The 27,361-nt window shown below is 35.7% G+C and overlaps 1 protein-coding gene across 1 annotated transcript in view; it reads left to right on the top strand.

The window, feature by feature from the left end:
• Positions 1-20,494, top strand: part of LOC106057418 (uncharacterized) — a 28,983-nt gene extending 8,489 nt beyond the window's left edge. The window contains exons 2-8 of the mRNA XM_056007801.1: positions 4,495-4,661; positions 5,321-5,423; positions 10,810-10,971; positions 11,704-11,916; positions 14,849-14,905; positions 15,617-15,695; positions 16,437-20,494. Coding sequence (XP_055863776.1) covers positions 4,495-4,661; positions 5,321-5,423; positions 10,810-10,971; positions 11,704-11,916; positions 14,849-14,905; positions 15,617-15,695; positions 16,437-16,893 — 1,238 coding nt within the window. The 3' untranslated portion in view covers positions 16,894-20,494. The remainder of the gene's footprint in view (positions 1-4,494; positions 4,662-5,320; positions 5,424-10,809; positions 10,972-11,703; positions 11,917-14,848; positions 14,906-15,616; positions 15,696-16,436) is intronic.
• Positions 20,495-27,361: the final 6,867 nt, after the last annotated feature.

Here is a 27,361-nt window from a genome sequence, read left to right as displayed (position 1 = left end):
AATGTTGGTTCTTTGGCTTTGTAACGCTTCCTTGTAATGTTCTCCTTTCAGATCTTATGATCTGCAGGGCAGATGATGTAAAAGTCACCTGTTTCTGTGGCCCACGATTAACGAGGGTGTTATGTGGCTAGCACAACGACCAATCGCCTTTACTTTTCCACAACTAATGTTAGGTACCCATTAGAATTGGGTGGTCTCAGAGGCGCCCAAAAGATCCCAGATTAAAAATACCATTCTTCACCAGGATTCGAACCCGGGACCACCTGTTAGAAAGCCAAGCGCTTTACCACTTTTCCTTTTACTGTTGATTTATCCGTGTTTAGGATGGGTATTAAAACATTAAGTACGACTTCGCAGTTGTTTCACTGCGTTAGTTTTGAAGAGCAGCATTGCAAGGACTTTTTTTTTTTTTTTTTTTTCGTCTCTATATGTAACTAGGTCTAGAGCTAAAACTTAGTTGAGGCTTAGACTGCAGTTGTTTGTTAGCTATGGCTGAAGATCAAGAGATGCTCTTGTAGTTAGAGCTGTTAAACTATATTAGCCTATGTCACTGATACATATATATATATTATATATATATATATATATCCTTTATTTTTACATATTGCTGAACTATAATTAGAATGCTATTCATCATATGCAAATGATCACTAAATAAGTGCACGTTTCTACTGCGTATTTACGGACAATTCATCTGTTAGCTCTTGCTATTGTTTACTAATCTGTTATTGGAATGCCAGGGGCCAGGGCAAACGAGCCAAAGCCAAGGTTTAAAAGACAACCCTGACAGCCACCACGTCAGAATAGAACAACAAGAACTGGTTCTATTTCCCTCGCCTCTTCCTCTTTTTCACTCAACACACCTAATAGGCTATAAGTGCTTATGGCTATGCTATTAAAGATTTAGACGTCATGTCAGTACGGTCTACGGTGTAAACTCTCTATCCTGTTCACATTTGGTTTTAATATTTCTCATAGCAAAGTATTTGGTGCTGGATAGGACCGTGATGCGCTGGATATGGCCCCGCGGGCCGTAATTTGGGAATCACTCTCTTAGAGTATTTTGACTTTGTCATAGTATTAATTAATTAATTTTTTTTTATTGTTGTGACAAAAAAAAGGGGGGGGGTTGACCTGAAATACATTCCGCTAAGACTTGATTTAAATAAAATACACGAGAGAAGATTGCTGGGGGAGGGACTATAGAAATACAACTGCTCACAATACACTGCACTAATAAGTCAGAAAGAAATGTTCCAATGGGAAAGAGGATGTGCTCGTGCCGTCAATGTTTACGCCAATCGGTCCAGTGGGCCCATAACAGTTGCTTAACTGCCTGTGTGAAACGTACACATGTAGCATGTGAACACGTTCCGACACAGGTGCACATTTCCACCCACATGAAACAACCACAGCAATGGTGTTTTTTTTTTTTTGGAAGGGGAGGGACGCTGGTAGAACCGTGGGAACACTGTGACATTTAGATACAAAAACATCGGCCTGCCCCCCTCCCACCAGCTTTCCATGTCCCATCACTTGGTCTCTTGACAAGTAAATTGTGACACCGTTTGGACTTGTTTCTGGGTTTGTTATCTACATCTAAGTACTTATGTTGGTGTCAGGCTAACACTATCAGTGATTGTGGCTGATTTAGATGAGTCATTTTTTTCCCTTCTTTCTTTTTCCTCTTCATTGTCTTGCTCAGTAATTTTAATTTTGAATTATCCTCCCTTAATGTTGTTGACGTGAAATGGCTTTTAAACGTCCCCTAATGAGCAGAGTAGTTGTAAATTATTTTGTGTTGTCTATTTGTTTGTCTTTTTTAATTGTAATGAGTCTTTCACTCTTTTTCTTTTTCTACTGGTGACATTGAAATATGAAAAAAAGCAAAAAGAATAAATACCTTCTTTACTAATGAAAATTGGCATTTTAGAAAGTGTTGTATAGCGTAGACCTAATATTTTCAAGCTATATTACCTTTTTTTTTGTGTGTGTGTTGTTTTTAAAACAGAGTAAATAAACACATTTGCAACATGTTTTTATTTTTAATGAAAATTGTATCTATATGTATTGAAAAGTTATTTCACTATTGTCTCAAGATCAGTTTATGGTCCACCAAAAACTTATGTCAAGCTAACACAGCAGCTAGTGCACATCTCATTTTCAAAAACTTAACTGCCAATCTTGAGAATGATTTTAGGTATTCTGATAGAGTCCAGGTACATGAAGTTGATAGGTATCTAGATTATATAAAGCATGTAGTTAAAAGGCGCTCAGAGCTCTATTGGGTTTGGATTTCAGTTGAAGCACATGACGTTCTTTCAATACATAGTGTTTTTTAGCGGCCCCCGAAAGGGGAAAAGATGCTATTAGTTTTGTGCGAAATGTCTGTCCGTCCGTCCCGTTTAGATCTCGTAAACTAGAAAAGATATTTAAAATCCGACATCACAATATTTTAGACCATTGAAAGTTCTGATGCAAAGGCAACTTTTTTTTTTTCTGAAAGCGAAAAATCTAATTTTTAAAATCAGTTATGCAAGCATTTTTTTAAAGAGTAAAAGCTAATTATCATGCATTATAAGTTAGACCTCAATTAAAACGAATACTAATCTTGTAAACTTCATTTTCGTGAACTTTTTTTTTGAAAGTGTAAATGCTTTATTTGAATAAGAGTTTGAGCCTTTTCAAAACAATTACTTCAAATATAAGACTTCAGTTAGGCCAGGAGAGGCGCGGTAGCTGAGCGGTAACGCGTTTGGCTTCCAAACCGGGGGTCCCGGGTTCGAATCCTGATGAAGACTGGGATTTTCAACTTTGGAATCTTTGGGCGCCTCTGAGTCCACCCAGCTCTAATGGGTACCTAACATTGGTTGGGGAAAAGTAAAGGCGGTTGATTGTTGTGCTGGCTACATGACACCCTCCTTAACCGTAGGCCAAAAAAAAAAACAGATGAAATTTACATCATCTGCCCTATAGACCACAAGGTCTGAAAGGGGAACTAGTTAGGCCAGGTTCACATCTAACTTTGCATTCACTTGCACCTATCCTTTGATCTGCTGGACCGTTGGGGCACTACACAAGATCTGTCAACCTTCTTTCTCCATTCTTATCTCTCATTTGTCTTTGATATAATTTCATTTGGATGTTCTTTCTGAAAATATTGAAGCCTGCCTGGGTGGACCACTTCGGGGGCCGATTTTGAGTTTGTGTTTCCACACAAACTGTCTTTGTAACCTTGTTTTAAATATGTTATATACAGAAAAACTATTTTATCCTATATACATTCATATTATTCATTGTGTTTAAAGTGTGTTATAATTTTATGGACAAGTTCCGGTGTCTTCTTTCTCAAAACTGCATTGCATTCCAATGAGGAAACATTAAGTCTTTCTTTGCGGATTTTTTATGAAAGCTTAGTCTTTTGTTACTCATATGTTTCAAAATGAAATGTTCTATTTTATTGAAATGCATAATTTCCAATTTAAATGTAATGTGAAAAAGACAGTCCATGATTCACTCTGTCTATGCGTTGTGTACAAAATAGGATTTCACTATCATCTTCATTGATTGCACTATGTTTTCAAATGTTAACTACATCTACTTATATCTTATGATCTTCTGAAAGCATGTAATTTTTTTTTTTAATAAGCATGCGTAATATATGTAAAGCCCACCTCCCTTACCTCAAAAATATAGGGCATTTATGCGAATAGGTTTTCTTTTACGGTGACTAGAACAAGAATTATTCTTGTTGTTAATGTCATTATTATTTATGCCTTTAACATGCTCTTCACATTCTGGTCCGCTTTAGTGGACATTGTTTCACATGTGGAAGGGGTAGCTCTCTTAGGTACCAAAGAAAACAACCTCAGCTCAAGTTAAATTTTGAATTAAAAAATTTCTGCCACTTAGCTTTTTAATGCCATTATAGAAATCACTTCCCCCTGCCACAGTTATCCCAGTATTACATAAAACTTTGTTTACAGTAAGCCAGATGTGTTTGAGAGTCATGTTATAGTATTAATCTCCCTGCAATCAATATAAGTCTAACGAACTCTTTCATGCATTCTCATGCTTTTAGATGCATTTTTTTTAGCATGAAATTGTTTGAAATTATAGTTGTAGTTTTTCAATATTGTCAACATTTTGTGTGTGTGTGTGTGTGTTGCAGTTTTATCTAATCAAACATACCTTATCTCTTAACAGACTATACATACTTTGCAAGAAAAGTCCTATAATTTTAGATGAAAGGGATGTAGTTGTGTTTTGTTTTTTTGTTGTTTTTTTTCAATTTAGCATTAAGCTAAAAGTGGTTATGGGTGGTGAAGAAGCATAGTATTTCTTAAATAAACATGCATAGCCTCGTCTGTAAATTCCATTACTTTTAAACATCAAAGACTTCTTTTTGTAATTTTAATATGCATTCCCTATTCTCATGTATATAGAATTAATAAATAATATAAATAATGAAACATTTCTTTATGTGATCTTTAGATCTATTGAAGCGCTGTCCTCCTAACTTGCACAAAACATATTTGAGGGCAGCAGAATGGGAAATATGTTATGAATTCCACCTGGAAGAGAGAACATGGCCACAGGCCAACAATGTGTGTCGAAGAAATGGTGGCCACCTTGTTACTATAAGAGAGGAACGGATCCAAGTGAATAAATTTTTTTTTACTTTATTTTTGAAAATTAAAAGCAAAATTTAAAAATATTCTACCAGTATTGTAACAAAATTATTTATAGGCAATCTTCTTTTTCTATCAAAATTATATATATGAGTGCCAAAGTTTGCCTACAAGAACACACTATTTTTTAAGTTTATTGGATTATTAGGGTACTATAAGTGTTCTGTTAAACAGTGTCCTTTATGAGAGAACAATATTTATTTTTATAAAATCTGGAATTTTTATTGAGGCCTAGTAGTCTCTTTCAGTCTTGTTAAAAAAAAAATTTTAAATATAATTTTCTTAAGCATCTCCTCCCATGACTTGAACTTTTCTTTCCTAAACTCAGGCATATAACACTATTTCCACTACTTGGATATTTGTTTTGGGGATTAAATATTTATTATAAATTCTCTTTAGCTTGGTAAGTGCTGTATAATTTCAGCATTATATATCTAAAGCCATTTATTTTCAAAGTTTACAGAATTATATACTTTGTATATTTATTTTTTCAAGTAGAAAAAAAAAAGCTACATCAGAACAAATTGATAATAACTTTCTCTGTAAATAAGATATTTTATTTGTTTCAAAAATAATTAACTTATAGCATTGTTCCATTCACTTTTTATTTTTACTCTTTGTGCTGAAAGAGTTTTCTGTTCAGAGCTCTGGTAGTCTTTCAATGGAAGAGAAATGGAGTATGGATTGGTGCCACAGATAAAGAGAAAGAAATGGATTGGAAATGGATAACAGGTATGTTATGGACTTTATTTTATAACATTAGCCCTGCATTCCATCCAACACTTTATATAATTATACATTTACTTGTAATTCTCAACAACATAAATTCTAGAATTATTCTTGTAATTAAAATAATAATTAAAGAAACACATTAAAAACAGGATTATAGAGAGAGTTTGTCTCATCACACAAACTCAGAGGTGGTCCCCACTATATCCGCCATTGGACAAGGATTATTCAAGCAATAAATTTCAAAGAATCATTTGGCGTTGTGTTTGACAAATCAGATATTATTATGTCTCATGTTTACATGCTCAGAAGAAGAGCAAGAAAATGAGTATGGGACCCATTGTTCCACAGGTGTTGTATATTGTTACGTATTTGTGTATCTTCTGGCTAAATGTATTAGTAGGCACACAAATAAAAACACTGCAAAGAACTTGACGACTCAACTTTCAGTTTCATATAACTTTAATGACTATTAACTCTAACAATTCATCACTGTAACATGTAGCGTAGAAGACTGTACAATATCTCTCAGTTTACAGTTAGCTATACTTCGTTGCAATTCATCTCTTCACTTCGTTGCAATTCATCTGTTCTCAACTTGCATCGAGCCGTATTCCACAGAACAGACCAACGACACACTTCCCAGTGTCGCTCCAGGTCTCCCAAAACTGAACCAAGTCGTACTCAAGTCTATCGAATCAGAGCCGCACACGTCTTACATCGACTGTATCGACTGTAACGGCTCAAGTCCACTGTAGTTCGCTGTATAGACTTTAACGACAGTAGTCCACTCCAGTTAATTCTACCCTAGTTAACTTGCATCGAGTCATACACATTTCTCTTCCACTAGGGCCGCACATGTCTTACATAGTCTGTATCGACTGTAACGGCTCACTTCACGACTCCATACGACTGACTTTCACATTAACTCTCTGGCTTATATAGAGTCCCTAATCGCTCCTCCAAAGTTGCACAAACACTGCTAGTATCATCTGGAACAATACGTGTGGAAACTTTCACATCCTGTCTTTGTTTTTACATGTAGATTACAGAGAACACCTGCTGCAGTGTCATCAAGCCAGGTTCACACGTACTGACCTCTATTTGTCACTGTTCATTAATAACTGCCCCCTTCTTAGATCTGTTTTTCCCCTGGAACAACACTTGAGGACACGTCACATCCTGTCTTTGTTTATATGCGTAGATTCCAGAGAACACTCGCTGCTGTGTCATCTCGCCGGGGTCATACGTTGACCTCTACCTATCACTGTTCATTTGTTTTATATATATATTGTTACAAATGAACAGTGATAGGTAGAGGTCAACGTATGACCCCGGCGAGATGACACAGCAGCTAGTGTTCCCTGGAATCTACATGTACAAACAAAGACAGGATGTGACGTGTCCCCACGTGTTGTTCCAGGGGACGAATAGATCTAAGTAGAGGGACAGTTACTAATGAACAGTGACAGATAAAGGTCACAACTTGTGACCCCGGCAAGATGACACTGCATCGAGTGTTTTCTCGAATCTACGTGTATAAATAGAGACAGGATGTGACGTTTCCTCACGTGTTATTTCAGAGGATACTAGCCCTGTTTGTGCAACTTTGGACAAGCGATTAGGGACTCTATATAAGCCAGAGAGTTAATGTTAAAGTGAGTCGTATGGAGTCGTGAGTGAGCCGTTACAGTCGATACAGTCTATGTAAGACGTGTGCGGCTCTGTGGAAGAGAAATGTGTACGACTCGGTGCAAGTTAACTAGGGTAGAGTTAACTGGAGTGGACTACTGTCGTTAAAGTCTATACAGCGAACTACAGTGGACTTGAGCCGTTACAGTCGATACAGTCGATGTAAGACGTGTGCGGCTCTGATTCGGTAGACTTGAGTGCGACTTGGTTCAGCTTTAGGAGACCTGGAGCGACACTGGGAAGTGTGTCGTTGGTCTGTTCTGTGGAATACGGCTCGATGGAAGTTGAGAAGAGATGAATTGCAACTAAGTGAAGAGATGCAGTGCAACGAAGTATAGCTAACTGTAAACTGACAGATATTGTACAGTCTTCTACGCTACATGTTACAGTAATGTTAGAGTTAATAGTCATTAAAGTCATATGAAACTGAAAGTTTAGTCGTCAAGTTCTTTACAGTGTTTTTATTTGTGTGCCAACTAATACATCTAGCCAGAAGATTCAGAAATACGTAACAATTGGTGTCAGAAGTGGGATCTTTCTGGCTAGAATGTGTTCCATCAAACTTCTTATTGAACTTGACATGAAAGAACTTAGACAAGAGCTTCGAGAAAGAGGTCTACAGCTTAACGGAAATAAGGAAACGCTAACAGCACGTCTCAGACAAGCCCTGTTGGAGGAAGATGAGAATCCGGACACTTGCCAATTTGAAATCAAACCTAATACGATGGAGCTCCTGAGAACTTTGCAATACAAAATGAACTCGGTGAAAGAGAGCATTAAAGAGATAGAATCAGAAATCAACACTAGATTTTCCTCATTTAACCAGTTGATTAAAGTCATGAATGAGAATGAACAAATAGCTACCACGCCCAACAAGACTGAAGAACAAACAGATACAATAAAAGATCAAACGAGAATCATGATGAACGAGCTACTGAACACTCAGCAGTATCAGATTGAGTCAACAGATGAAAGAACTACACCATTGATGAACAGCGAACAATTGTCCAACCAAGAATGTGGCGATACAGACAATTACGATAGGGATGCTGGTGATGGCTGTGCTGTCTGTGACTGTGATAGTAAACCAAACGAATGTGGCTCACAAGAAATGAAAAGAGACGGTAGCTGTTACTATTTTAACGAAAAGCAGAATGAGACCGCTGAAGAAACAATAGAAGAGAACTATAGTTTGACCGAAGCTTTAGCCATAGATAAACTTGATATGAGTACCTCAACCAGCCAAACAGATCAAGACAACGTTAGGTCTGCGTCCAAGCCTGTTGCTGTGGGCCTTAAAGACTTCTGTCTTCTATCTGCCATTGTCTACGAGAGGAACTCGAAGCTGGATTATTGCACCCATGCGTTTGACAAGAACTGTACGTACGTAGCTATGCAAGAAGACTGTGAATGCCAAGAAATACACCAACAAGCTCTAGACTTAACAGAAGCTTGTACAGCTATCAAGGTAGGCGTGAGAAGCCCTGGTGATAGTCAAGGAATTACAATAGAAACTGATGCTGAAGTTGATGGACCTTTGCACGTTGAATGTTATCAACCTGCCCCACAGGCGAGTGCTCCAGACTCGGATGAAGGTGATGACGTGTTTGACACCTTGCCTTCAAGTGGACTTGCAGCTCATTCGCAAATCACCCATCGAAGAATAATGCTGAAGCAACTTGTTAGATCAACAGTCTTGATGACTACAGCTATGAAATGCAATGCCTTCCTATCTGCTAAGTCGCTGCCATCAGCATGGATCGACAAGAAAGCAAGACAACGACAACAACATCAACGCAACCAAAGAAATATCAAATTGAGGAGGCGGAGAAAGCGACATATGCAGAGTGCAACGTGGATGGCTCCAACAAGATCAAGATACAAACCCACCCCTTCTCCCACTGATAGACCCCCACCTGCATTTATGAAACTCCATAGCCCATGTTGTTAGAAAACAAGCCCACCACTTCTCCCACTGATAGACCCCCACCTGCACTGATGAAACTCCACAGCCCATGTTTTTAGAAAGATTCTGTCCGGAACCATCAGACCAAAGAAGAAAGCCTTACGAATCAGTTAAAAGTGTGAAGCCACTAATGAATAATCTAAGAACATTCCTCATGAGAATAGGTTGATGAAGTATAACAGAGGTTTTAGAAGAACGCTAATTAAGTCAGAAGCAAGAAGGACAGAAAAGAAGTAGTTTAAGATGTCAGAACTGTAGTGAGTAACCATCTGTGACAGAACTGTACAAGAAGATCAACCCAACAGGCATCGTACAAACCCAAAGTCAGTTGCTGTTGTAAGAAGAACATGTGAATATTGCTGTACTGTAATGAACCTGGTCATCTCTGAAGAAGCTCTGGAAAAAGCCTAACCCATCTGTAAAAAGATGCTTGAAAATGTAAAACTCAGCCAGTGAAGCACGAACTCGTTAGAATGCTGATGAATTTTCTCGACAAGAGTGCCCAATGTCGTCATCTGAAGGTCGATGTTTCCATACCAAGATTGATGAAAACATTTGTGAGGAACTGCTGAAAAATGAGGATTTGGCTCCCATTCTTCTATGGAAAGAAGATGGACAACTGCCAGATTGAAAGAACATCTCTGAGAAGGGGGCAACCACCAAAGCTTCCTACTTGATCGTCGATCGATTTCATCAGTATCGTGATGAAGTAGAATCTGTTCGGGACGAACAGATCTAAGAAGGGGGCAGTGTTACAAATGAACAGTGATAGGTAGAGGTCAACGTATGACCCCGGCGAGATGACACAGCAGCTAGTGTTCCCTGGAATCTACATGTACAAACAAAGACAGGATGTGACGTGTCCCCACGTGTTGTTCCAGGGGACGAATAGATCTAAGTAGAGGGACAGTTACTAATGAACAGTGACAGATAAAGGTCACAACTTGTGACCCCGGCAAGATGACACTGCATCGAGTGTTTTCTCGAATCTACGTGTATAAATAGAGACAGGATGTGACGTTTCCTCACGTGTTATTTCAGAGGATACTAGCCCTGTTTGTGCAACTTTGGACAAGCGATTAGGGACTCTATATAAGCCAGAGAGTTAATGTTAAAGTGAGTCGTATGGAGTCGTGAGTGAGCCGTTACAGTCGATACAGTCTATGTAAGACGTGTGCGGCTCTGTGGAAGAGAAATGTGTACGACTCGGTGCAAGTTAACTAGGGTAGAGTTAACTGGAGTGGACTACTGTCGTTAAAGTCTATACAGCGAACTACAGTGGACTTGAGCCGTTACAGTCGATACAGTCGATGTAAGACGTGTGCGGCTCTGATTCGGTAGACTTGAGTGCGACTTGGTTCAGCTTTAGGAGACCTGGAGCGACACTGGGAAGTGTGTCGTTGGTCTGTTCTGTGGAATACGGCTCGATGGAAGTTGAGAAGAGATGAATTGCAACTAAGTGAAGAGATGCAGTGCAACGAAGTATAGCTAACTGTAAACTGACAGATATTGTACAGTCTTCTACGCTACATGTTACAGTAATGTTAGAGTTAATAGTCATTAAAGTCATATGAAACTGAAAGTTTAGTCGTCAAGTTCTTTACAGTGTTTTTATTTGTGTGCCAACTAATACATCTAGCCAGAAGATTCAGAAATACGTAACAATATATATTTCTATATTTCGATTTTTTATTTCACCTGCTTTATCAATTATTTTATTTGTTTTGACAGGTCAGCGTGTAAGAGATGGTTATAGCAATTGGGCAAGAGGTCAACCAAACTGTGGGTTTTTTTGTATGGAAGATTGTGCTCTGATGAAATGGAAGGAAAGTGGAAAATGGGAAGACTATCACTGCACTCTTTTAGAAGAGTATTCATTTATTTGTGAATACGGTAAGAAGCTATTTCATATATACAGTAATACTTCTTTCTTTATTGTCATGTTTTCATCAAGAATTTTACAAGTGACATCTTTAATTGAGGATGACAAGTTTCTTATGAAAAAAGATTCAGTTAAAAGTACATATTATTATTGATGCCTAAATTTGTTGCCATAGAAATAGGAAAGATATTAATTATTTATGTTTATTCATGGTTGGTATGTAAAGTTCATCAGTTTATGTGGCCAGTAGTTTATTAGCTTTGTGTGTCAAACAATATTATCAATGAATAATTTTACTATCCTCCAGCTGGGTTTAAACCTTGTAGAGGACTATTTTTGATATTGCCAGGATTAAAAAAATATTGCATTTCCTTTTACTTTAGAAATATAACCTCTTTGTCTATTTCTTATTCAGTTACCATTTTTTATATATTGTTTGAAAAAGTTGTAACTTTGTGAAAAATGGCTTGCACAATACATTAAAAAAAAAATAAAATAAAAATCAAACCACAAAATATGATGATATTGTATTCTCAACATCTTTTCTATTTTTTGAGATCTAAACATGACAGATGGACATACTATTACAAAGGCCACCAAAAACAAAAAAAAAACATAACTTTTTTTAAAAACTGTTATCTCTTTAAAAGTATTCCGGGTCAAAATATTTTTTTTCTTAGCCTTCTTTCAACCAGCCATCAAAACACTTATCAAAATATTCAAATGAAATGTTTTATTTTCAGCAATGCTTCCAAAACCAACTACCACTACAACAACTACCAGCACTACAACAACATTGCCATCCACCACTACTGAGACAACCAGCACAGACACCGCCACTGTCACAGAAACTAGCACATTAGCTACGGAGGTGTCCAGCGCTCTTTCAGCCAACATGAAAGGAGAATATAGAATACATGTTGAAGATATGGACAACAGCTCCTCAGTTTTTCTAAGTTAGTTTTTCTCAAATGTTTACATAAGTCTTTCTGCCAAGATAACTGCTCACCAAACTATGATGTTAAATTATTAATAAATTATCTGAGTCATGTCCCTAACCCAATTAATACTTAGGCCCATACTCGTGCAGTATTCCTAGCTATAAACCGCATGGTCTGAAAGGGGATCTTTACTTTTTTTTTTACTTTATTCCTAGAAATACAAAGCTAAGGAGGATAACTGCAAATCACAAATATAGGGATATTACAAAATATATATATAAAACCTTAAACAACATCTAATTATAACAAAAATACTTTAAAAAAAAAAGATAAATAAATGACCTTAATAACCATATGTAATTTCATTAACTTTTACACAAATAAAATAATAAAAAGCAACACATAAAGAGAAAAATTTGTTCAAGTGCCTGATTTTTTACAAAGTTTGTTCCCTCTAACATTTATCCAAGACTATTAGTAGGAACCCTATAAGTCTATACAACATAAATTAAATATAAAAATATGTATATATCTTAAGCAACTTCTGGCTTGCACTTGGTGTCCTTGAGGCATATCTTCTAATCTCATTTACCATTAGTTCTATCATGGCAAAATAAAAGTAGTCTAGCCGCTTTCCTCACCAATATTATGTACACCCCCAACTAGATTTATTTCATCAAAAATTTCTATTTGGTCAACAAAACTGGTCAAAATATCAATCTATGCAGTTATAGATTCCATGACACAAGGTGTAGATTTAGATCCAGTGTTTACTTCATTATCCCTCTCATAAGCAGACTAGATCTAAGTCTTTACAGAAAAGGTTTTACACAACAAAAAAAATCACCCAACTTTGAACGCACATAGAAACTATAGTGAATGTAAGAAAAACATTCTTTTTTTTTTAAACAAGATGATCAATATATTTACTTTTAAAAAACCTCAACCAGCTCAAAATAAAACTATACGAGGCACAAGAATGTATGCTTACAAAGAAAATGTGTGTGTGTTTTTGAAAGAGAGAGAGATTAAGAAAGAATAAATGAGAGAAAATAGAGATAAAAAGAGAGTTATGGAAGAGTGAGAATGTGAGAGAGAGAGAGAGCAAATGAAAGAAAGGTTCTACACAAAATAAAATCATCCAGTTTTGAAAGCAGAGAAACTATAGCAAAAGTCAGGAAAACATACATTTTTTTACTGAAACAATCTATATTTCTACTTATTAAAATAAAACCATGAGGGGCAGGAAAATGAGGAAAACATTGTGGTGGGCGCCTTTTGGGCAATTTAGGTGCATTAGGTCACAATAGTAGCTATAAGGTTAAAAGAAATTTTACATTAACTTAATTCTATTAGTTGTTTTAAAAAAGTATTATATTTTTTAGGATTCAGTCTTCATATTAGAATTATCAAAACAAACACTTAGCTAAAAGGATGTTTTTTTTACATTCGCTATATTTCTATGCGCGTTCAAAGTTGGGTGATTTTTTTTTTGTGTAGGACCTTTTCTGCAAAGACTTTTCAATTTTTTAAACTCCCTAATGAAGATGAAATTAATATAGACAGTGATCATGAGAATCTAGCACTAGATCTTGACTTAGATCTAGTTTGCTTATGAGAGGGATAATGAAGTAAACACTGGATCTAAATCTACACCTTGTGTCATGGAATCTATAACTGCATAGATTGATGTTTTGACCAGTTTTGTTGACCAAATAGAAATTTTTGAGATAAATCTAGTTGTCTATAGTATTACACCCAAGCTTTAATCTATTTGTTGTTAAGTGTTCCTTTATGCCAGTGATGCCCAAAATACGGCCCGCGGGCCAGATGACGTGGTTCCATCCGGCCCGCCGAAATGTCGACACAAAGTGTAGACAACACCATCGAAAAAAAAAAGCGGACTTATGTATCTTTACCTACGTTAGGGCCCTTAATTTTTCTTTAATTGATTGGTACCATGACCTTTAACATTAGTGTGTTTATGAAATGAGAATCTACCAGAAAAACAGAACGGGTCTTACTTTTTTTTTGTGGATCATGATAATTAGCCTACATATGTGATCTATAAAAAAAAAAGATGGCTGTTTCCAAAAAGAACAAAATATAAACGTCATTATGAAAGAAATATTCTTGGTTTGAGCCGCGAATAAAAAGATTGTTAGACTACGCCTAGATATTGGAGGATTGTTGGAAATATTTACCAAAAAACGACAAGAAAATGAGTCGACGTCAAAGCTAGCTACAATGTTGTTCTTTTTTTAAGTACAGAAATTAAGCCATTTTCTGACGCGTGAAAAAAAATCACTTCAGATATCCAGTTCCTTAATGTAAGTACTAGATCCACAGTTTTTCTAATCTAATAGTTTCAAATTCAGGTAAATTTCATTTTTTTTATGTGTACATTTTCGTTCATGTGGCCCGCAACACGAGTGTCAGAAATTAAAATGGCCCGCAGGTCGAATTAGGTTGGGCATCACTGCTTTATGCGATTTTCTTTCTAAATCTTTTTTTTGTTTTATCTTAGGTTTTATATCAACCTGAATGTCTAAATCTATATATTAATTTTATTTAGTATAATATATAAGTGGAATCCGTCAGAAAACAAAAAAAACGTTCTGAGGTTTTTACATCTTTTTATGACCTGAAATTAGAGGTTTATGATTTCATCAGTATTTTTATATCTTAAAAGCAAAAGGATTATGAATTGAGAAAAGCAACAAATTACATCAAACTTAAGGAAAATATATTTAAGAAAACCTATAACAAGGTGATCTCATTTGGAAAAACACAAGTACATGGCATAGTAAAACTGGGATCATGTGGATTGCAATGTGCAAGAAATACTTGACTGGGATAATGTTTATAAGAAATTGTTTGAATTTATTTTGTAGCCACTTCACTCTCACTTCGGAAAAGTCACTAATTTTTCTTTGTTTCCTTGCAGGTTTCAATAGTGCTCATAGCCATCAGCTGGAGGAGAACTCTGTCAGTGATAACAAAGGTATATTGGATAACACACTGTAAAAAAAAATGTTATAAATGTATAGCTATTATAGTCTTAAGTGTTGTTGTGAGTGATCCTAGCATCATTCACTTTTAAAAAGAAAATGTTCTTCAGTCTCAATTGCTACCTGGTCGTGTTGTATGCATTCTGGGCAGTTGTCTTGAAATTCCTAGGTTCAAACCCCGCCTGCGCCATCCTCCATGTACTGTGGGAGGTTTGGGCTATGCTGTATTAATCTTCAATTTTGAAGAAACTCCTAAAATGTAAAACAAAGGCATTTGGTGGTTATGCTGTCCAAATGACATTGTAACAACTTGGACCTTGGCTTTGAAAAATAATTTTATTTCATTCTCTATGTTTATTTGGTCACTGAAAAAAAAAATCTCACTATATTTGTGAAACAAAGGTTGTTGTTATTTTAATTCATGAATTAAATCTTATGGGCCTTTAGATTACAATCTACAAATTATTTTATTGTGTACCCAGTCGTAAAAATAGGTCAGGGAAGGGGTGAGACCTAGAGGTCCTGATAGAGAGAGAAAGGCAGATTATGTCAAAAGGAATTTTTTGCTGTAAGGGACCCTGTAATAGTTGAATAAATGAATCTATTTTCAAAGATTGTGAAGTGTGGTCATCTTACTTATTTGATTATTTGTAGTAGTTATAAATTTTGAATAGCATCACACAAACTATACTTGATTTCTGCAGGTTTGCTGATAGCCCTTATAATATCAGTCCTTGCTGGAATTGTAATATGTCTCGCCATAATTGTACTCATCAAACGCAGGTAAGTGACGAGATTTATAATAGCCTATGTTTGTGTAGGTTAGTGTTATCTGCCGTCATTGTTATGGTAAAAAGAACAGTTAATGGCAGTTGAAGTAGAAATCTTTTTAAGAAAAAAAGATACACAGATTATTATTTTGTAAGTTGGCATGTTTTGTCAATTTTTGAATTACAAACCAAAATTAAATTCAAAGTATTTTTACAAAAATTTTCTAAAAATTATTTCAAATGAAACAACTTTTTTTGAGTCCTTCTAAATCATGAAAATAATGAAGCTCATGCAAATAGTCAACTCTAGGTTAAACTGAGCCACTTGTAGAACTTCACAACTTGTTCATTATGCACCTTCTTCCTGAGTGCCATTAGAACATGGAATGAGTTACCTTAATCAGCCAAGAAAGGTTATGACTAAAAAGAGTTGAAGTCTAATTTTCATGGATGACTAGATTAACACAAGGATATGCATAGGACCTAACAATCTTATCTTTGTAAGGAATGTCTATAATTTATAGAAACATAAAAATAATATCTTTAGTTATAATCAAACATTTCAATTTTAAATCAGTCGCCTTTTCACAATACATTCATTCATTTTTTTTAAAGCACAAGCAACATAAAATTAAAAATTTAAGATTTTTTAGTTTTATTTTGAATTGCTTTGTTTTCATTTTGTTAGGTGATTTTGGCCTTTAAAATCTTAAAAATATGATTTATTTGATTATCACTTCTTTTTCCCTTTAAGACAAAAGAAAAAGCAGACAGAAGCAGATGATGGTATAAGTTATGCTAATCCATATTATGGTGAGGCTAAACAGCCTCTAACAGCAGAAGCCAGTGGCATAACTAATACAGCCATTGCTAAAGAGGAGGAGGTCAAAAGCTTTGTTGTTGAAGAGCAGTCTGATGATGAACCTGCAGTAACTCTACCTAGAAGAGTGATGAACATCTATGACAAGCCACCAACACGTTCCGTCCCTCTGCAGAATAAGAGCAGACCTGAGAAAAGTGAGGAAGCAGATGCCAGCTTGGCTGAAAACTACTATGATGAAGTACGGAGTGCTGCTGGAAAAAGCCTCCCTAGCTATGATGTCCCTCGCTGTTTGAAGGAGACTGAGGATGCTGCATGTTTAGAGAACCAGTATTATAACTACACAGAAGAAAATATATACGAGTCACTGGAGAGCTTGCAAAGGAAATAAATTTTCCTTATTCCAATGAAAACTTATGAAGCAACGAAATATTTAATAATTTCATTCTTTGAGAAATTTGTAAAAAAAATTGTTGCTTGGTTTTATTGGATTATGACTCTAATTAATAAAAGTACACAAAATACAAAACATATTTCCATACAAATGATTAAAAAAAATATTGTTTGATACCTTGACAAAACATTTAGTTAACTTTTTTTTTTCTCTAATTTATGGAAATGAGCCAGTTTATTAATGAAACTTCTCCTTAAGCTTTTTAACATTATTTTATTTTAAACGTATTGTTATACCATTGAAATAGAATGCTTTTATTCTAATATAAATTAGGTACATAAAAAGAAAATTCTAAACTCTTAGCAATGTTTTCTTTAAATTTAAACATGTATACTTTATTTTTACTTCACCATGTAAAGTCTTGTAACCAATGAGTCTAAGAATCAAATCTTCAAACTATTTTGCAATAGTTTTACAAAAATTAACTTTGTAAAGTGATGTATGTGTTTCAAACATTGTTGTACATAAAACAAAGTGTAAGTAGTCGGTACTTGTCTGAAGTGGAAAACTTTCATTGCGTCTTTGTATGAAATAGCATGCAAACATATTTTATCTCACTTATTTTTACGACATGCAAAGAGCATATCTATTGTTTATATAACTTCATTTTCTAGACATAATATCTCTATATAACTTATTCTTTTTGTTCATATTGCTATATTACATTATGAATGTGAAGTTTTATTGTGGCACTTATTTATTCTACTCCTTAAGTTTCATTTTTTTTTAACATCTCAGTTGTTAAGAAATTTTTAGCACCTATATTTGATTAACATCCAACTTACCTATTGCATTGATATCTTAGGCTAAGGAGCCATACTTACATTGTTCACCTTTTTTTTTGAGTTATTTCTGTTACTTAGAACCCTAAGAGCATAATGAATTCTGTGCTGACACCATGCAATATTTTTACAATCTTTATTTATACTGGTGAGTTCAGTTTCTGCTATTTAAGTCTCATTTTTCATTCCTGCTTTCTGAGTTTCAGATGCTATCAATCATCTTCCAAACAGCATTTCTATATCATTCCGGCTCTACGTGTGATAATAACTTGTAGTTAAAACTTGTTGTTTACCACGAGTTTGCTTTGGTGTTAACCATGTACTTATACTCTTTCTCTTAACAAAAACAATATTGATCACTTGCCTGAATTCTTAGAAATTTGTTATTATGAACTGTTCATTTGTACCAGTACTAGCATTCATATCGTATTATTTTAAAAAAGTTAATAAATATACTATAGTTTGATTTTAAATCTTTTCCTATATACATAATTATATGAGGGCTGGGTGTCGAAGGGCCTGGTCTGCTTCAACACATCTTTCTATTATAATCTCCCTTGGGCTTATCGTCTCATGCCTGAAGTTAGAGTAGATCTGCCTCTCTACATCATCAATCCATCATATTTGTGGTCTGCCTTTGGGTTGCTTACCAGCAAACACACTGACAAAAGTTTGCACATCAGAGTATTTCTCATCACTTTTTGTTTCATATGAATAAAACTCTGTTTTGAAGTATAGAACTCGTTCAACACAGATCACTTTTCAAACTGCTGTTAAAGTGCAGCATTTTTGGTCAACATTTGATTTTATGAAGTATCACTTGTATAATTCATAACTAGATAAAATATTTTTCTTACGAATATACAATGATACAAATAATAATTTGGAATATATACATTTTAAACATTTTTAATAGATGTTATATTTTTTAGAATGTCTTTACAGGAGATGTTATAGGTGAAGTAGATGTAAACAAACTCATTTCTTTACCTAATAATTTAAAAACAACATTGACTCTTCTAAATGTACCATATTTTTAATTAATTGTACCAGTATTTGTTAATAATGTAAATATCTTTTATATGTGCATGTTAATTTTATTTTCTAGTTTGTAATTTGTTCTAAAACATTACACAAATCTTATTTGCTTAAATATGTAGGATCTTTTTGTTGACATTAAACAATGTCTTATCAAATATCATCACAGTGTATGGAGTATCTAAATCAGATTCTTTGTAGACTTTTGTTCATTATGGCTTATTTTTAATGTAGACTATTTGTATTGAACAATTCTTATGTAATCTTATTTTCTAAATTATATTACCCGGCTGTCATTTTAAGACTTCTCTTGCTTGCTTTTTTTAATTTTTGAATTCAGTACATGTAATTGTTAATTCTTTTTTTTTTTCTTTTTTTCTAGTCTCACTTTGATGTGTTTCATAAGTTTTATTTAGAGATATTCCATATTTGATTATGATCAATGAAATTGTGAACCTATAGTTTTGATACAATTTAACTTTCTTTAATTATTGTTTAAAAATCACTATGACTCTTTTACTCTTCTTTCAAATTTATATTCATTCATATCTTTGACTAGTATTTTGTTTATTAAAGGTAAAAGTGTTTTCTAAATTTAATACACAGCCAGACTTAAATTTTAGGTGTTTATATGGGAATTAATGCAATTTGACATCTATTTGTATATATCACTAAGAATGGGCATTACTTATAAACTACTAAATTTAGACCATTCCAAAACACTGAAATATTGTTATATATTTTTATTTTACTTTCAATTTCATTTGATACAATAATTCAAATTTTGTGTAGTGTTGTGATAAAAAAAAAAAAAAGGAAATCGGGTAAAATAGCTTTTTTTACTTTTAAAAGGGATAAGATTACAATATGAGGTTATATTGTCTCTGTTATTAAAATCTTAATTTATTTAAGTCTTCCGTTTTATTAAGCATGGGCAAATGTGAATATATTTGATATTCAAAATACTTTTTTGAAAATTACTTTTATGATTGATGTGGTTCTTATTTTACTAATAAAATATTCGTCAGGGAAGCAGATATATTCCTGATCTAGAAAAAAAAACATAATGCGCCCACGCTTAGCTAAAAATACCTATAAATGGAAGTTCCATGAGTATCCTATGGGCCTGTATGTAAAAAAATTATATAGATTTATATTTTTGGTAGATGTGTGTTATTATTTTTTCTCTTTTTTTTTTTTTTTCAATCCATCAGATTATTTATTTTTTATACATCTGTTTTTCTATCTATATATTGTTTCTATATATTTAAAAATGACATGTATAGAGCTTATCAAAACTGCATGTGATCAGTATAGGGTGAGCCATATAACAATGTATAATAACAATATATATTGGTTTAGAAATCCTTTATTTATTTTAAACATATAATATTTAGTTAGTGAATGAACTGTCTAGTCTGCCAAATAGCCAACACTGCTAATTTTTACATCACATTATTCACTGCAACTTTTTTTTAAACACAGTTCACGATTTGAAATATAATAATGACTTAGTAGAAACATTTATACTCCAATTATTAATGAGGAACAGAATGTGACATAGGCTAATGTCAACTTTGCTGAAATTTTTATTCCAAAGACATGTAGAAATGATGTAATTCTGTAACTACATGGTGTGATCTGTTTCATGTGTTATAATAAACTACTGGAAAAAAAAACTACTGTTTTAATTTGTGAATAAACTGTAATTAACACAATTCTCTCTGGATTGTCTTGGCAGTGGCGTCACTAGGGGGTGCGGGCCGCACCGACTGACACCCATCAGGGGGTGACACCCAAGTGATAAAAATACACTTTTTCATAATGCAATTTTTAAAAATAAAAATTACTGCCATAAATGTTTCTCACAGTTCAGTATCAATATGTCACAAGCTTTCTTAATTTAATTTATATGATTTGTTATCTTCCTACAATGAGAAAAATAATGCGTTGTAGACTCTCCCTTGTCATGTGTTGAATTTAAACATCCTTCAGAGGCAGCGCAAGTGGAATGAATTTAGTTTTCTCTCTTGCTTTGCATAGGTAGTCCATGACTCACTACCGTACAGTAGCGTGCTCAGAAGGCATGCCTTCTAGACCTCCAGTTAGGTCACTGTAGTGAGTACTAGTGAGCTTCTGGTTTTCTCAAACTCTTGGTCTGAGTTTAGCGAAGGCCGATGCAGCCTTCCATATACGGCATCCAGCTTGTTATTGTCAATGAGGATAGTGGTGGTGCTGTAGCGGGTGGTCCCATAACGTTTGTTTTTTTTTCGTGCTAATGGTTAGGCAATATACTCTTTACAGGCTTGAGAGAAGCGGGGCATTAGTGACTGAAGTTCCTCTTGTGAGTGTGCCACTACCGCTGCATCGTCATCGAATAGCATATCTCTTACGAGGGTGGTTCTGATTTTCGTTTTGGCCTTCAGTATGGCCATATTTTCAAAAGTTTGCCATCAAATCTGGAATGGAGATAGATGCCTTCGGTGGATTAGTCAAACTTGTGTCGAATTAGCGATGAAAAGAGTAGGTACTATTCCGAAGAGGGTTGGGTCCGGGCACATTCTTGTTTAACTCCGCTGTTTATGCTGAAACTTTCGGAGCAGGCGCCATTGAACTGCACAGTACCTGGTTAATTATATTTTGGTGGTAGGATTAGCAGCTTGGGTGGATAGCCTATTGTAAAATGTTTGTTTGTAAAATGTTTTACATGTTTCGGATGTTCCTTCAGAGTTGAAGATAGTTTACTTCCTAGTCCAAACCTCCCGCAGGACGACTATTTCAATAACTATTTGTAAAATTTTAAAGAGGCCATCTCTGCTGACTATATCGAAGGCCTTAGTCTATCAATGGATGCAATGTATAGGCTACAGAGGCATCCTTTGTTCTCTGCACTTTTCCCGAAATTGGCGGATGGAGCAAATCATGTCGATTGTCAATCTTCCTAAGCAAAAGCCGCACTGATCTCGACATGTTTCTAAATAGACCCGATCAGCCAGTTTTTGTAGTCTGAGAAGTATCACTCGATCAAAGACTTTGCCTACAATACTTTGGAGAGAAATTGCTGCAGTCGCTCGCTTCTGTCTCCTTTGCTCTTGTACCGGGTGAAGATCTTAGCACCCCGCAGGTCCTGTGGCACAGCACCTCCTTGCAAACATTTGCAAAGCAGCTCGTGTAGAAGTCTGCTTAATAACACACAAACACATTCAGACTATATATATATATATATATATATATATATATATATATATATATATATATATATATATATATGTATGTATAATGTATATATATATCATGGGCGTAGCCAGAATTTTTTTCGGGGAGGGTTTTGGGGGGGGGGGAATCCCCTCGCGAAAAAAAAAATATATATGTGTGTGTACATAATTAATCTTTATTACATTCTGACCCTTTCGGAAGACGTTTATTGTTTATTGTAGACTCCTCGCCCTTGCTAGCAAGGGAGTCTGGGGGAGTTCGCAGCGCTCCTCTAGCGCGGGCGAAGCCCCGCCGCCGAGCACTATTTCTGGTATTGAAAGCCAACAAAAGGCATATTCTGAGGTATCTACAGTGCATTATCTTGCTATTAAAAAGTATTATTTCAAAAACCTAATGTGCTATTCTTACGGACTTAGACCCTCTCGCGCCGTTCGGCGCATTTTCCGGCAAGCTGTTTCCGCAACTCTTATTTTGCGTAATTCATTTTGTCGGAAAACATGTCCCGCAAAACCTCATGCGACGCTCTGTCACAACCTACTAAGGATTCGACTCCCAGTTCGGCATATGATTTCTTTGATTTAGACCCGATCTCTATGGCTGACTCCTAAAATCTGTCTTAGCCATCTTTGTTGAGACACATTTAATGATTTTCAATTTCGGCAGAAGACTATTCACACTCTCCCACAGTTTGGTGTTTTCTACTTTGTCGTACCAGTGTATTTTTAGGATATTTCTCAGGCATCTGTTGATGAAGGTCTGTACTATTTTTGTTGTCGCTTCAGTTGTTCTCCATATTTCCGAACCATTCAATAGGACAGCCTTGACAATAGAGTTAAAGATTCTTAGTTTAGTATTGTTTGAGATGTGAGGAGATTTACAGTCAGGTTGGTTTTAGCTGTGTAAATCAGTAAATGTCTGACGCGCTAGATTTATACGACGTTTAATGTCTTCAGGGTTAGGGTTAGGGTTAGTATTTTTTTTGTTAGATTTATCTGAATTTGACAAATTCATCATTCTGTTCTGCCTTCCCTTCCACAAGCACATCTTAAAGGTAAGGTAGTTGGGGATAAGGCGATTATATTTATCGTCATCATACCCGATCCGACTCTGTATCTATCATCGGAATCTTTTGCTTTATCGTTTAGGGGTGGTGGGGGGGGGGGGCTGAAATGGTAAAATTCAATACTCTACCCTCAAACTTGACTTTGCATTTACTACTAACTTGGCTGAGTGACTGAATTTTACATTAGAGAGAGGTAGCGACATAATATATATTTAAAGAAATAATATTAACATTCAATCTAAAGGGTTGGTGGTGGATGTGAAGCATAAAGCGGGGAATCATCTCTACCTCCCCTCCACAGAATCCTTTGATGTGCAGGCCTAAATTATATAATGTGATTTTCCCCCGCATTCTTGTGATTGTCCTTTTTTTTTCCGTTTGTCAGCTTTTCTTTTGATTCATGAACATTCTGTTGAAAATTAGTTATTGTTGGTATTTTGGGAATAAAACATGCGCTAAAAAAAATCAATTATCTTCTAAATTAAGTCTCTATTGAAGAGTGCCTAATTTTCTGCCTTGTCAAAAAGTGCCCGATTTCCCGGTCCCTGGTACTTAAATTACTGGGAGCTTAAATATTTCCAGACACCAGTCGATTGTGAGTCAGAAAGAATCAAATCATATGTTAATAGCAGAGCTGAGTTTGTCACCCAGTCCATCTACTGTACATACACACACACCGTTTTCCATTCATAGGACCAAGGCAGACTCAGCCTCGGGTCACAGAGGTCGTTTAGCTTCCCTCCCCTTATCACTGTTAAAGCAAAAAGGGACACCCATGAGCCGCTAGCGGCAGTGTTTCTCAAACTGTGTGCCGCGGCACACTAGTGTGCCGCCGAAGATTTGCAGGTGTGCCGCGGGAGTTTTCAGAACGCCACACGTGCAGCGTTACGCAGGTCTGCCTACTATTAAATTTTTATTTTACCTTGCGATGACATCCCCACTTGCAACGACCAGTAATAGTAGTGGGTCGCTCCATATTGACGGAAAGGGGTGTTAGCTCTTTAGGTTATGAAATTGTCCACTATACATAATTATAATGACTCAAATGTAGGCCGCCTTAGCAGACGCAAAGCAGTTCTTGAATTGGTAACGATAATAATAAGCGATGTGTTTCGTGTAAATTGTTTAGGTGTAAGCTAATAATAACAAAACAAAAAAAAGTTACCCATGGAGAAATACGTTAGCAAAAATGAAACTGCGAAAGCATTAAATGAATAGCAAGGAACCAAACGAAGGTATGAAGAAGATTACATCGGATATAGTTTTATATCTTCTGGACCTGAAGATGCTCCATTGCTATTCTGTCTGATCTGCAATGCAACTCTGTCGAATGAGCCGCTTGTTCCAAGCAAATTGAAGAGACACTTGGAAACAAAACATCCAGCTGTAAAAGCGCAACCGAAGGAATACTTCGAAAACATCAGGGCTCAACAAAATAAACAAGCTAAGAAACTTATGATTACCTAACTCTGACAGAAAAGGGATTGATTGCAAGTCATAAGGTTGCTCAGTTATTAGCGAAACGCAAGAGGCTGCATCTGTCATTGCACCAGCTTTAGCAATAGTTGTTGAAACTATCCTTGGACCCGATACTGCCGAAAAAGTTAAGAAATTTCCTTTGTCCAATGATACTATCTCGCGCAGACTTATCGTCAGATTTACAAGATCAAATCTGCGAACACTTCGACTTGATTGACGATAAAGTTTCTCTGCTGTGGTCTCTTTCTTTAAGTTGATGAATCCACAGACGTTAGCGGCAAAGCCCAGCTGCTAGCTTTTATTCGGTTCATAAAGGATGAAAAATGTGTCAACAAATTCTTATTTTGCAAAGACTTACCAACTACGACCAAAGGTGAAGATATTTTCAAAGTGGTGAATGAAAACATTTTGCTATTTAAACTACAGTGGAAAAACTGTGTCAGCGTTTGCACCGATGGCTGTCCTTCAATGCAGGGAAATAGAAAGGGATTCGTCACTCTTTTGCGTCAAGAAAATCCAAATGTATTAGTTGTTCACTGCATGATCCACAGAGACGCTCTTGCCTTCAAGTCTTGGCCGAAAGATTTGATGTCTGTTCTGGATCAAGTGATTCAAGTTGTAAACTTCATCAAATCTAGACCGCTTGCATCCCGACTTTTCTCAGAGCTTTGTGAAGCAATGGATTCAGACTACAAATGTCTCATGTATCACACCAACGTTCGTTGGCTCTCCAGGGGAAATGTGTTAAAGCATGTCGTCCAACTCAAGGCTGAGCTGATTTCATTCTTGGAGGCTGAAAAAAAAAAGACTTTGGATTTTCTTTTCATGACGAGATCTGGTGGGTTAAGGTGACATTTCTCTTTGATTTATTTGACAAATTAAATTCATTGAATTTAAGTCTTAAAGGACCATCGGAAACCATCATCACTTCATCTCAAAACTGAAGTCATTTGGTGAAAAATTGTCGTTGATGCAAAGTAAGATCTCGAAAGGACTGCTTTCCTACTTACAATGAATGTGCTTCAAATAAAGAAATGAGCCCCGAAATTCTGGACACTTTGACACATCTGCAGTCAGCATTGCAGCATTACTTTCCAACAGTTGGAAGTAATGAGTATGGATGGGTCAGCTCTCCACTTGGAAACAATGAAGCTACAAATCTTACAAAATGAAGAAGAAGAGCAACTCATTGATTTAAAAAATGATGCAGTTCTAAAGTCAAATTTTTGGGGAAAACAGCCAGGACATGTTTTGGATTTCAATCAACAAGTTATATCCTGCAATCAGTTTAAAAGCAATCAAAATAATTCTTCCATTTGCATCTTTATGGTTTTGTGAGTTTGAATTTTCAGCACTGACTGAAATCAAGTCTAGGAAAAGAGAGAGACTTCTTACAATAGACGATGAAATGCGAGTTTGTTTGTCGACTCTGGAGACTTGATTAGATCGCATTTGCTCTCAAAAACAGGCATACCCTACACATTAAATGTAATACTTAAAAACAGGTAAAATCTTTTTTTTTCTTTTTATTATAAAACAACTGTTGCTCTTCGTGGTGTGCCGCGAAATTTTTGTAGTTTTTTTACTGTGCCGCCAGACAAAAAAGTTTGAGAAACACTGCCCGCTAGCCGAATACGCCATCGTCTGGATGTTATGTCATCCTGGATGTCTTGCTAACTTCTGCCCCCCCCCCAAAGTAAGACTTAGTTTTCTTTCGCCACTTTCTCTTCCCTCCCCTCTTCTTGACATTCTTTCATTTTCCATATATGACTCCCCTACCCTCTTGTGAATGGTAATTGGTGTGCGTGTGTGGCGTATTGTCTGAGTGTGACTTATATAACGCACCTGTGGTGTATTGCTCCAGTGGTCAAAAATGGGACGTTTAGTAAGTGAGGTATGTCTTTGATGGTTGTGAGATATGAACAATATGGGTATTTGGCGCTGTAAAAGTGGGCGCTGTTTTCTTGTTGAACTTCCAGACCGCCGAGCAGCAACTTTAGAACAGAATTAGAATACGACTAATTTCGTATTTATCACCAACTACAGGATCCACTTGTCCAGGTGCTACGTTATGTTGTAATTATCTTTGTCTCAACTCTTTTGCCACACAAAATAATCAGCTCTGCAAAGTTTATAGTGCTTTGTTAACAGCGCTTAATAAATTTAATTATTATTTTATAGTTATTTGCAGGAGCTTGCATACCTAGATAAACCAAACTCTATCCTAACCCTAACCTTATCGGTACCTAAACAGTTAATATGAACATTAGGCCTATATCTAGAGGGAAAATGTCGATTTTGCACATTAACGTAACCGGTAGCTAATCAATTAATGAGTAGATTAGCTAGCTTAAATATATAGCTCCTCCTTCGTAGCTGAAGATGAGATTATTTCCCATTTTCTATGACTTTGAAGATGGCTTTAAAGTCCATTTTTTCTTTAAAATAGCCGAACACATAGATGGCATGGGTTGCCTGCTTCTTTTCTCACCTTCCTTTTTTTTAAATCTTAGATCTACGTTCTTTGTTGATTACCAATCTCATTGCGTTATATCATGAAACACGACACTCACGGCCTCGGGCAATAAGAAAGGACCCAGAGCTATAGCGTTTCCCTCACACTCCTTGAGAGAACTCTTAAGGGTGTCTTTGTAACGTTTGTGTTGACCCTCCCACGCAATTGTTGCTGTTTATCTGTAACAACTCAAGGAGTTCAACGTCTGTTATGTGGTCAAGCCAATAAACCAAATGGATTATTCTCTAATGCAACTCTAATGTTTACTTATGCGCCAACTATGTCCAACCCAAACCAAAGACTAGCTAAGTA

This window comes from Biomphalaria glabrata, chromosome 13 (genome assembly GCF_947242115.1).
Source record: "Biomphalaria glabrata chromosome 13, xgBioGlab47.1, whole genome shotgun sequence".
In the NCBI taxonomy this organism is placed as follows: domain Eukaryota; kingdom Metazoa; phylum Mollusca; class Gastropoda; family Planorbidae; genus Biomphalaria; species Biomphalaria glabrata.
The sequence above is the reverse complement of the archived record's forward strand: the minus strand, read 5'-3'. Positions and strand labels throughout refer to the sequence as shown.